General features: G+C 51.2%; 1 protein-coding gene and 1 long non-coding RNA gene across 2 annotated transcripts in view; one reads left to right on the top strand and one right to left on the bottom strand.

The window, feature by feature from the left end:
- Positions 1-408: 408 nt before the first annotated feature.
- Positions 409-9,914, bottom strand: LOC139828268 (uncharacterized). The gene is made up of 3 exons (XR_011739686.1): positions 6,054-9,914; positions 5,388-5,486; positions 409-4,599 (listed from the first exon to the last, which is right to left on the bottom strand). It is a non-coding gene; the product is annotated as an uncharacterized lncRNA (long non-coding RNA).
- LRRC7 (leucine rich repeat containing 7) overlaps positions 9,577-12,711 on the top strand; it is a 136,536-nt gene continuing 133,401 nt past the window's right edge. Inside the window, 2 exon segments of the mRNA XM_065842604.2 lie at positions 9,577-9,646; positions 9,649-10,269. Coding sequence (XP_065698676.2) covers positions 9,577-9,646; positions 9,649-10,269 — 691 coding nt within the window.

The following is a 12,711-nucleotide window of genomic DNA, read 5'->3' as shown; positions in this document are numbered from 1 at the left end:
CTGCATCCCGCCTTCCACGTCCCACATCCCACATCCCGCATCCCACATCCCGCATCCCGCCTTCCACGTCCCGCATCCCACATCCCACATCCCGCATCCTGCATCCCTCCTTCCACGTCCCGCATCCCGCATCCCACGTCCCACATCCCGCATCCTGCATCCCGCCTTCCACGTCCCACATCCCACATCCCGCATCCCACATCCCACATCCCGCATCCCGCCTTCCACGTCCCACATCCTGCATCCTGCATCCCGCATCCCACATCCCGCATCCCGCCTTCCATGTCCCGCATCCCACATCCCGAATCCTGCATCCCACATCCCGCATCCTCCATCCCACATCCCGCATCCAGCCCCCACTCTCCTGGGCGCTGCGTGTTATTATTGTATTAATTCATACACAGAAACCCGACAGTAACGTGATTCACAGAGCCAGTAACAGTTTTTGATAACAATAATGCAATTGCTAAGCCTGAGTCCTGAACCAGTTCAGCTCAGTGGGGAACATCGACTTCAGATATGTTGTGCCAAATACTTAATATTGATTTCTTCCTCTTTAAAAAAAAATAAATTTAGTCATGGCATACTGTTTGCTGGCAATTAATGTCTTTCATATATGAAAACACAGCATTACATTGTGTGGATTTGACACTTAACAAAAGTAATTAGTGTATGTGATAATAAATCTTATGTTTTTTTCCCCGTTGTAAGAAGTAAAATAACTATAAATAGTTTGTTAAAACTTGGACACTTCACCAAGTTTTAATGCTTTGTTCAGCATGTGAGTAAATCAAGTTCTGCCCCATCCTGCTGCTCATCCCACCCAACAAGAAGCTGGGGTGCAGCAGCACCAGCAGCGCCCATGTCACCAGACACACCGAAACTGCTGGTTATTCCAGTCCCCAGGAACAGGTTATTTCTTTTTAATTTATCAGTGTGAAAGCAGTCAGCATAGCAATGATGGGTCTTTAGTTTTTTCAATCTGCTGTTCTCCTTTTGAGAAAATGGCAGGAAGGTTGCATCCAATTTCAATGCAGGTATTGATGAATTCACATCAAAGACCCCTTACCAGGGAACAGGTATGAGAACTGCAAAAGCTGAATAAAAATGCCTTCCACCTTCAAATGCCTGTAGAAGCATGGATGCCATTCCAGCCTGGGGACATTGCCCTGAGGTACTGCAGCTCCCGGTGATGGTGTGATGCTGGGGAGCTCTTGGAGCTCCTGTCTGTGGAAAATGGCTTTAAAGTCCACGCTGGAGTTGACGCATTTTCATTGCGAAGCAGTTTTTACAGCAGTTCATGTTGCATTATAATAGTATTGGTAATATACAGAAAGTTTTAGTGTCAAGCTGGTATAACAGTATTTGAGAAAGGTGATACAACTGCACTGGATTTTGCGCTGGGCGCTGGACCAGCAGGGGCGTGGCTGTGGGAGGTGGAAGTTTCGTGATGCTGAATTAAATACCTGTAACTCCTGCTCGTAAGGCGATCCCTGTCCAAGGACAGGTTCCCATGCAGATTGCTCACACATGCTAATAAGGATCTTGCTGTTTCTCACAGCAAGTCACTTCTTTACTGGCCACAGTATCTAGAAAGATCTTATTTAAAATTTCACTTTCAGTATGTCAGGTTGGGCTTTTTCTATTCAGACAGTACCTAAATGCTTCTGCTTTGTTTATCCATCACTGTTAGTCATTAAATACACTTGATTGCAATGTCACATGCGAAAGGAAAGGCCCTTGAGCTGCCAGCGTGGGACCAGAGCTGTGCTGACCCTGGGCCACCTGTCCTGTTCTCCTCCCCATCCCACTGCAGCCAGGGGGGCTGCGAAAGAAAGTTCTGTTCACTGAGTTGCAGACAATGGTGCCTTTCCATCTCCAGCTCTTGTCTTATGTTGATTTTTCCCTTTTGTCCTGATTTTTCTTATTCAGCAGCACTGTCTGAATGATGGAAATTTAGACTGATTTCATACGTGGAAACAATTGAGCTGAAAAATCTGCCCATTCTGCAACTGCAGTGAGAAAATGTTGTGCGCGCTCTCCTGAATAGCAAAGGGGATGGTGCAGGGTGGGTCAGGTCATAGAATCACAGAAGGTTTGTGTTGAAGGGACCTTCCCAGCTCCCCCAGTGCCACCCCTGCCATGAGCAGGGACATCTTCACCAGCTCAGGTTGCTCAGAACCCCCTCCAGCCTGGCCTTGAATTAGAGCTTACAACTGAAGTAGCCCTGCTGAGATCAATAAAAATAGTTTTGATCTCTGTCATTAAAGCTGAGAGCGAAGTCTATACCCAGGAGATACATCTCCCAACACATCCCACTGGAAGCAAAGCATCACTGTGGCCACTTTTGGTTGCAGCACGCTTCTTGTTCAGCCTTGAGAAAAGATGGCGTAGGGGAGACCTCATCACCCTCTTCCAGTATTTCAAGGGTGGCTCCAAAGCAGATGGAAACTCCCTTTTTACAAGGAGTCCCATGGAAAAGACAAGGGGCAATGGGTACAAGTTACTCCTGGGGAGATTCTGATTGGAAACAAGAGGGAAATTTTTCCCAATAAGAAAAATCAGCCATTGGAATAATCTCCCCAGGGAAGTGGTGGATTCCCCAACATGGGACACTTCAGATCCAGCTGGTCAGGGCGCTGGGCCAGCTTGTCTAGACCAGGCTTGTGCCAAGAAAGGTTGGGCCAGGTGATCCTCGAGGTCCCTTCCAACCTGGGATTCTGTGATTCTGTGATTACCGCAGGTGGGAGCTGCCTGCAGCCACCCTGACACTATTGAAGGTGGACCCAACCTCACTAAACTTGCCTTAAAGGAGGTTCTGAAACAAATATGATCTCTTGAGCAAATAACCACGAGACAGTAATGAGGTAACTAATGTTAAGGACTAAAAAATTCAGTTTGAAGTTAGTTTGAGGTCCATGGGGGACAGTAAGTGCTGCAAAGGTGCAGCCTGTGCAGCAGCTCCAGGCTGGCTCTCCCACCTGGCTCATCTCCTTAAAGTGAGAATAGAAACGGCAGCTGAAAAAAAGAAGAGATGAAACAGCAATGAAAAATATTCAGCTGAGCCTGTGAGACTCCTGGCAGCAATGGACTGCTCATGATGTGACTTTTCTCTCTGACTCGCTGCAGGTCACTGGGTTTGATGTCAGTGTCATTGAATCATGGAACGATTTTGGTTGGAAGAGACCCTCAAGATCAAGAGATGGGAGATGGGGGCTCAGGGCTGCACTTCACTTTCCAACCCGAGGCCCATGGACATTTCTCACAGCTCTTGCTCCCTGTGGTTACACCACTATATGGCAATATCATCCCACTTTTTTTTTTTTTTTTTTTTTAAGATGTGAGAATGTGTGGAAAGACTTGAAATTCTGACCTGCAAAGCAAGGTGTTGAAAGCCAGTGTGAAAATAAACAGGTCCTGGTGGTGGCTGCTATTGTTCTGGGGATAATGGGAGAGGCAGCGGCTGGGGAGGGAGGGCGCTGATTCAGAATTTGTCAGCCCACTGTGTTTACAGTACTTAGGCTGGGAAAAATACCTGTTCACAGAAACCATCCTCAATAGGCTTTGCTTTCTACTTACTGCCATTGCTTAGTAACAGCTCTATTTTTAAATGCTAAGAGAATATTAGACCAAAAAAAAAGAAAAAAAAAAGGAAAAAAAGAAAGTTTACTCAGTCTCCCATCTAATGTGTGTTAAACTCAGCGGGGATGTGTCCATGGATCTAACACCGATAAACTCAACGGGGATGTGTCTGTGGATCTAACACTGTTAAACTCAATGGGGATGTGTCTGTGGATCTAACACTGTTAAACTCAATGGGGATGTGTCCATGGATCTAACACTGGTAAACTCAATGGGGATGGCGATGTGGCTGTCAGCCTCGAGGAGCTGGCATGAGCATGGGGAGCTGTGGGTTCAGTGACCCCCGTGCTGAGGGCTATCAGTGTTAAGAGCTGCCCCATCAACCTTCAACTCTTCCTGCAGACTTAAAAAAACCTCATCAATAAAATCTGTGCACTTCTCAATGTAGTTAGCTTGAGGGCACTTCCTGGAGCAGGCAGGTGATGCCTGTTGAGCTGAGTGATGGGCCATTCCAGGTGCAGCTACAGGTGGTCTGGTGAGGAAGATGAAGGTGGATGCAGAGATTTGAACTTGGGAAGCTGGAGCAGGGGCTCCTTGGGGGCCGTGGGTCTTGAGGGTCTTTTCCAGCCAAAATGATTCTATTATTCTATATTCTGCACTGTGTGGTGGTCTCACCATCAAGTCCTCCTTGGCAGTTTTTCTTCCCAGGCAGGATTTCCAGGTTCTTCAGCCATGCTCTTGTGCTGTTTTGCACTCTAGCTCGTGTCCGTGTGTTGCCATGTCCTCACTTGTGACAGCACAAAACCCCTGGCCCCTGAATCAGAACACACATCCTCTGAATGGCTGGCGCCGTCTCCTCTTCCATCGCCTCTTCACTCCGTATCTGGTGCAGGATTATTATTTACCACTGATTTTTATCTTGCCTGTTGGGATCCACAGCATTTCGGGGCTGGCAGCTTGGTGAGGGCAGTTGCTGCTGGGGGTCTCTGCTGGCAGCTCTCCCTCCCGAGCACCCACCTACATGGTGTGTATTTTAATTTTAGAGGTAGAAAGAATTCAAGTATCTTAAAGGTCAGAAGGATATGAAACAGGGAATAAACACAGACTGTTTCTGTGAAAATATAATGGAGCACATGGCGAGTATTTGTTCCTGCTGCAGTATCTGCAATGTATTTTTGACACACGCTTGCTGCAGAGTGCAGCCCACTGCAGCAAAGGAGGGAAGGCGAATTTTCTTCCCTCTGCGCTCGGCGGAAAGCGCCGTGTGTGTGCTTTGATGAGAGGTACAGCAAAAATGTAATAGCCAACAACTTTGCCAGCCCTGACAGAAAGCACTGGTGGGAAGCCTCTGCATCAAAGCAATTCTAATTTCCCCACGTTAGCAGCAGAGTTAGGAATGACCTTCATCTGCTCTTCATACGGGCGGCTCTGACAGGGAAAGTCATGCATGGATTGTGGCAAATTTAGATGAAATTATGGATTTGAGAGACAGCTGTAATTAGGTTTGAAGCAGACATTGAAATACTTTTTGCGGATCGACCTAGAGAGCTCAGCCTTCGCTGGGGCGGGATTTAAAGCATAGCAAAGGCACCTGAACATCAGATCTGGGGAGGTGGGTACATGGTTCGGAGGAAAACGGACTGGAAGTGAGAGGATTAGTGACCCTTCCGACCACAGCCCTGGACCCTGTGGCCAGCACTGAGCGCTTCAGTGGCCCCATGTGCTGCCTGCAATATTAACATTTTTAAAAAATATAATGTGAAAGGGATTGCAACATCAGGAAATGAGTAAGTGTCTGGGCTCACCTCAGCGCTGCTGAGCTGTTCCAAGGTGGTTCCTGGGGAGAATCACAGAGCAGGAAATGCAGCCTTGTCCTGGCTCCTCTCCCGCCTTCGTTTGTCTTTCTGATGGGAAAACACACGTGAAGTTTGTTGGTTTATTGTTAACATGTGCCTGTCCTGCCCAGGTCAGGAACGGGACTGTGGTGGGGTGAACCCAGCAGCACCAGCCTCCAGGGACCCCCAAGTGTTTTAATTCTCCTGGTATGGAAGATGGGCAGTTTAAGATGATCAGTCATTATATTTTATAACAGGTTTCTAAAGTGCTTGCAGATAATATCAGTTAAATAATTTCACTATTAAGGAGAAGAAATGAGTTGTTCCATTTTCAAAAAGGGTTATATCTTTTGATATTACAGCCTGCTGATATCATACACTTAAGGAAAGTTAACTTTTTCTCTTACCTGATCCAATGTAATGTAAATGTTTTGACCTACTACAGGTCACGTGGATACGAATATTCCAGGTTTTTCTAGTGAGTTCCCCTGACCCTCAGCGCTGATCATCCCTTGCTCCTTCTCTCCCCTTGCAACCCATTTTTAACCCCAATCCTTGCCAAAGGCACATGTAACTCCTGAGGTTGTTGCACCCACAGCCAGCCCCTCAAGCTCGCTGCAAGAGAGGAAAGCTCACCAAGTGTTGTCACAGTTCTTGGTGTCCTTCTGATGCGAGGGCTTTTGCAATATCTCGTTGCTAATGGTGAAGACCCAACGGCATCCTGGAGATGCAGAGTGAGGTGGTACCCGGGTGGCAGCTGGCTCTTTGGAGTAAGGAACCACCGTTACCATCTCACCCAACTGGACTTCTAGTTACCATCTGCCATGTTCTGCTTAGAAGGTGACCTAAAAATCAGCATCCATCTCTGCCACAACAGCCCATGACTCATCCGCTCTCCTCAATCTTAAAATTAAAGCCTCCAAAAATGGAGATTGTCATCTGGGAAGATATAAAGTAGCACTTGAGAGGACTTAGTATAACCAGAAGGAAAAAAAAAAAGAGACATTGGGACTTTTACAGGGACAATTGTCAAAGCTGTGTAGCACCGCCATTTATTACATATAAAGAGTTGAATCCTTAATAATGGATCCTTCTCTCTATATTACGAAGTTTTTAAAAACTAGAAGAAAGAATAACTATATTTCAGGGCTACCAGTCCTATGGGTGTGCTCTGATTTACCATGTTGCCTTCCCAGCTAGTGTGACTCTGACAGACACCAGTGAGCCCGAACTTGCAGAACCCCTTGAGTAACACATCCAGCTTTCCTATAAAATTTGCTGAAGGAACTTCATTAATTAAAAACTTTCCTTTTCCAGGCCTATGAATTAATAGAAATCAGTATGGAGGGGGGATGTGTTTATAACTGCATGTCAGTGAAAATACATTTAAGTACATATGATGAAGTCCAGGCTATGGACTTTTTCAACTCATCAACTTTAGTTTTGCATTTAGGCATCTGCCTTTAGGGAAATGCCTGAGATCCACATTTTTTTCAGAAAGCGAGGGTTCTGGCCTGCTCTTTATTTGCCTTGATTTTCATGTCTCCGCTGAAGTGGAAGGGAAACCACTATGAAACCAGTGTAAGACTAATGGAATTGAGGGTTTAAGTTTGACAGTGATTCAGGATCCCTGAAGCTCTTTATATGATATTCAGCCCTTCAGCGTTATCCACAAAGAGAAACAATAACACACGCACCTCAGAACCGGTTAAGAAAGCACCAGGCTCCTCCGGCACAGAGGGACACCGCAGCCCAGCCCCACTCGGAGCCGTTTCCCCAGTGATCACCCCGTTCCCGAGGGGTCTCCCTGCTCACACGGGCAGCGCAGCAGTGAAGCTTTGCCAATGTGTACGACTACAGTAAATCGGCTCGTGCTTGTTTGGATGCGGCTACGCATAGCGGCTCGTTGTGCCAGTGATAGCAATGCAGGGAGGCAAGGAGAGTGGCTCCTGCTGTCTGGCAGAGCAAACTGTGCCACGAGCTGTCCCCCAGCCATGTGAAAGCGGCTGTGTTTTTCCTCTTTGAGGAGCCAGCAGGGCCAGGTGCTGGGATGGCTGGTGTTACTGGTACTGCTTCCATTCGGAACCTGTCGCTCCCACCTCCACGCACAGCAGGGTCCTGTGCTGGCTGCTGCCTCTGTAGGATCTGCCCCGGTCAGTCCCTGCTCTGCATGGACACCACCAGCCTGGGGCAGTGGTTAGTGACAGACAAGGCTGGAGCCAGAAGAAAACCCTCCAAACTCCTAAATTGCACCATTGCCAAGGCCACATCGGAGGTGCAGGAAGATCACAGAATCACAGAATGTCAGGAATTGGAAGGGACCTTGAAAGATCATCCAGTCCAATCCCCCTGCCGGAGCAGGAACACCCAGATGAGGTTACACAGGAAGGTGTCCAGGCAGGTTTGAATGTCTGCAGAGAAGGAGACTCCACAACCTCCCTGGACAGCCTGTTGCAGGCTCTGTGACCCTCACTGTGAAGACGTTTCCTCTCATATTTAAGTGGAACCTCCTGTGTTCCAGTTTGTACCTATTGCCCCTTTTTCTATCACTGGCTGTCACCGAGAAGAGTCTGGATCCATCCTCCTGATCTCCAACACACGCTGCTAAAAAGACAGGAATTCAGAGAGAGTGTGAGGGGACAAGCTGGTAACATAGGCAGAAAGCTCAGCGATGTTAAGCAGGAAATGAAGCCCCAGCCTGGTGCTGACCCTCTCATCCCTTCCCAGGCTTCAGATCATGGGCTTTTCGCCCTTCAGAGGAGGTTCCCACCTCCTCCTGTCCTTCTGCAGCTCCCCTACAGCACACCTGTGTGTTTCTCCCACTCCACACTGGTTTTTACCAGGGAGAAAGATCTGTCTGTGTTTTGTAGGTAAGGACTAGACTCTTCCACTGTTTTTCCAGTTGCAAGTCTTTTTGCCCTGCAAAATCTTTGAGATCTTTATCAGGCCTTTCAGCGACATACTGGAAGAGAGAGGAACTCCCCGTGATAACAATTTCCCCCCCCCATATCTCATGCTACAGTGGATTTGGGAGATAAATTTTGCTCCTCTGCCTACCAGCAGCTGCCATACCCATCGCTCCTGTGCAGACTGCAGGTTGTTTTCTCCGGTGTGCACAGCTACCTGCATTTGCCTGGCACTGGTCTTATGTGCAACTGGTATAACAGCAAAGACTTCTTCTCTTCTTTGATGTGTTTCTGCTGAAAGAATATTCTATTTCATGGTTGTTCAGTGCTGGAGGCAGGTAACTGCCGGGTGCTGCAGGCAAGGCTCAGGCTGGTTGGGCAGGCTGTGGGTGCTCTCTGCCTGGCTGCAGCAGGTGGGGAGATGCTGACACTGAAGACCCCTCCCCAGTTCACTGCTGAAACCCACTTCAAGCAGTGCAAAAATGTTGGTGGAGCAAAACTTTTCTGGGCTAAATTTCAGTTCCCACTCTGGAGGAGGTGACAGTGGGAGAGCCTGGTGAGGCTGGCCGGTCCCCAGAGCATTCCTGCACCAGTGATAGGGAGAGGTTTTCATTAGCCAGGCGGGACAGGGCTGGAGAACTCACAGCTGGTACAAACCCACTCGGGATACTCCAGCTCCTGCTAGTGCTTTCCCTCTTAGATCCTGAGGTGCTGGAAGAGCAAGGTGACAACTTTACACAGCACAGAGCACCCTGTCACCGAGGAAATCAGTGCCATTGTCATGGCCTGCCCAGCAGCATCTGCCCCAACAAGCACAGCTATGCACCGGGGAGAGGCAGAGGTGGCCCACAATGGGACCTGCTGGGGCCACGGCTGCTGCTGCAAGTTCTGCTGCGTTTGGAAATAAAGAGTGAAACCAAACCAGCCAAGCAGCACCTGCACTCACCAGCTGCAGCAGCAGCTCTGCAGAATGCCAGGAGAAGCTACAGAAAACCCAGCAGCCGACAGGTCCTCAGCATTGCTCCCAGGTAGTGCACAAACACCACGGCAGGTCGGCTAAATGGAGCAGAGCTCTGACACCCCCACGCTTGCCCCTTTCCCTCCCATGGTGGCTGGGTGTCCCGAGTGACAGAGAACAGCCACCACCCAGGGGCAGGGTGGCCCTACATCACCCACGCTGGGGTAGCCTGTGGCTTGCGACATCTCAGTCCCGTGGTGGGGATGCTGAGCCATCTCCCAGCGCTTTCCCAGGGATGCTGAGCCATCTCCCAGCGCTTTCCCCCGCCGCCCCCGGGAGGCTGGGAGCCCCTCCCCGCCGGCCCCCGGTCCCCTTCCCATTCGACAGGTTACCGGCCCCCGCAACTTATCAAAAGTGAAGAAGATGGCTCCTGCCGCAAGGAAAGGAGGGGGACCGAGGGCGGGCGGACGCTATGAGGCAGCCGGGGGAGGCCAAGGGGAACAGGAGCGGTGGCTTTTTGGTGTCTCCCCCGCAGCCCGCGGATGCCTCGGCCCCGCCGGTGATGCTCTGGCCGCGGGACGCCCCGTCGGGGCAGGAATGGGCAGCATCGCCTGCGCGCTGCCCTCCGCACCGCCCCCAGCATCGCTCCGCACCGGCCCCGGCCCCGGCCCCGGCCCCGGCCCCGGCCCCGTTCCGCGGGGAGGGCGCGGCCGCGGCACGCCCCCCTCGCCCCTCCCTCCCGGAGCCGCGCCGCTCCGCCCCTGCGCCGCCGCGGAGCGCAGCGCGGGCGCGCAGCGCAATCCACCCCGCCGGTGCCGCCGCCGCCTTTGTGTCTGGGCGCCGCCCCGTGCGCGGAGGCGGGACCTGCGCGGCGGGGCCGGCGGGCGGCGGAGCCGCGGGCGCGGGCAGCCCTCGGCGGTGCCCCCGCAGGCTCCGCGCCCCCGGACCGCGGCTTGTCCGCGCATGGACGCGCGCTCCCGCCTGCACCGTGAGTACCGCCGAGCCGCGGCCGGGGAGCGCGGGGGGTCCCGGGGGGTGACAGCGGCTCCCTCGCGCAGGGATGCCGCCGCCTCTGTCCCCGGTGCGGGATGCTGCTGCGGAGCGGGGAGTCCCTGGGGCCGGGCCGGGCCGGGCTGCAGGTCCGCGGAGCGAGGGGAGGGAGTGCCCGGGCGCCGCGGAGCCTCCGCCGAGGACAAAGGAGCGGCCGGGAGAGCGGGGGCAGCGCGGCCCGGTGCTCCCCTCGGTGCGCAGCCCTCGGGCGCGGAGCGCGCTCGGTGCCGCCGCCCCCACGCCCCGCACCGAAATGACATTTCGGGTGTCTCTTCGCGGTCGTTCCCTTCAACCCGCCTGAACTGAAGCACTGGGCTCGGCGCAGCTCCCGGGAGATGCTGCGCCCTTTCCCGTTCCGTACCGGGGAGCCGGGCGGGCTGCGGCGGTGCCTCCGCGGCTGCTGCCGGTCCCACGGGGCGCAGATGCTGCCATCCCTCTGCGAACACAACCCCAGTTTTCAGTCTTGGCCGCTTTGAAGAAGACTTGGGTGTACTGGAAGTTCATTGTTGGGGATTCAGGTAACCTCACGGCAGTGGGTGTGAGCTCGTTCCTGTTCCTGGGGAATTCAGAAGAACCTCCCCAAGCCCTGGCAGGGCTGGGCCGCAGGACTGGGGGTCTGTGTGTCCCCCAGACCCGCCAAGGGCAGGGGACAGCGTGTGCTGAGGGCTCTGAGGAAACAGCCGGGTTTACTCGTGAATTCCGTGAGACTGGATTGGGGAAAGGTCGTGTCTGTGATGGCGTTGCTGAAAGTTCCTTGGTTTTTGGGAAATAAAAATGATCCATACCCTGGGTATTTTTGGTATGCCTGTCACTCCAGTTAAATCCCCTCGTTTTGCTTGTGCACAGCTGTGAATTTCAGCTAAAAGCTCCGGCCATGTGTTGTTATTGGCTTTAACCTCAGGTGTTCCGAGTCATTATAATCCTTAGGAACAGATGAAATATAAAGCATTTTCCTCATCGTTACGTGACAGGAGAAGTGACTTAATCCGGTGGGTTTTGCCGTTACGCATGTGCTCGCCTGGATCCTCGACAGGGAAGGTATGCTTGCCATGGCAACCTCGGCGCAGAGTGCAGCCACTTTTTTGGCAGTAGCAAGACTTGTTAAAGAAATAGGAACAGCAGTCAACATAATTATAAATAAATTGTGCATCTTGGAGAACATGACCTCTTTTTTTGAGAATATTAATGTTGCTTCTGTTCATAGGTAGTGGGAAGGAAAGGGAACTGGCCCTCTGAAGAGGTCATGTGTGTTTCTTTTCATGCAACTGCCATCAAAGAAGGTTTTTTTTCATTTTGCAAACAGTATTAATTGCTGTAATTTATTTCAAAACCATATTAATGTAATGATCTTATAATCAAATATCTTGATATGACTTGTTAGCTTGCTGTCCATGTGAACTTTAACCTCTGCCAGTATTTGAACATAAAACTTTTTATTTGATAAACCAGTATGTTTTTAATCTTCTTTTGTTATTATCTCACACAGCAGGAGCTTTTCTGTGTGTTTCTGTCTCACGTAATACGAAACACTTTAATATAAGGTTTTACATTAAGCCAATTTTTGCAGATGCTGAAGTAACAGTAATCATCACTAATAATTAATTGATTAATTAGTGTTAAGCCCACTGGATGCTGACAGAGCAGGGAGCAGTAGCTGTGCTGTGCAGAGCCTGGTGGCTGCTCGGCCGCGGTGCTGCCTGTGCCAGAGTCCGTGAGAAGGAGCGGGGCTGGGTCACGGGCAAAGCTTCGCTCCTTGGGCCCATGGGGTTTTATAAACGCTTCGCAATCATTCCTTAAAAATTTGTTAAAGTAGCACTTGCTTACAAAATGGGGTTTTAAAAGCAAGGTTGTCCATTATCTCTGGCACGCTGTTAAAGCCACAAAACTTCAGATTAATGAGGGATTAATAGCCGCGGAGGTATTTGCATCTGTACAAAACCTCAGCTGACTGCATTGATCTTAAAGCAGCCGCCAGACATGCAAAATACAGCAGAGCATCAAACTTCATCCTAAACCCAGAAACCAGGGATTAACCCACATCTGAACAGATGCTCCTGAGGAGAGGAGGCTGCGGTGACAACTCCAGAAGCCCTGCACCCCCGGGCTCTGCACTGCCCCGGCCACCACTGTGCCACTGGCTCCTCCGGCACATGCCGGGGCTCTGCCCACAGGGACCATTCGGTATCTGGGATCACAAGTGGGAGCGAGGGATCCATGTGCGGCAAAGGTCTCCCAGTACTTCAGAAATGGGGAATTTCAGCCTGATGGACATGCAGCCCCAACCCCACCTGCTGCAGGGTGACATGTGAGTGGTGGCTCCTCCTGCACAGTCCCAGGGCTGCCCCAGCCATGGTCCTGGGTGGCTCTGCTTGGGCTGGTG

Source organism: Patagioenas fasciata, chromosome 6 (assembly GCF_037038585.1).
Source record: "Patagioenas fasciata isolate bPatFas1 chromosome 6, bPatFas1.hap1, whole genome shotgun sequence".
Taxonomy (NCBI): domain Eukaryota; kingdom Metazoa; phylum Chordata; class Aves; order Columbiformes; family Columbidae; genus Patagioenas; species Patagioenas fasciata.
Note: the sequence above shows the minus strand (reverse complement) of the source record. Positions and strands in the feature narration are given on the sequence as shown.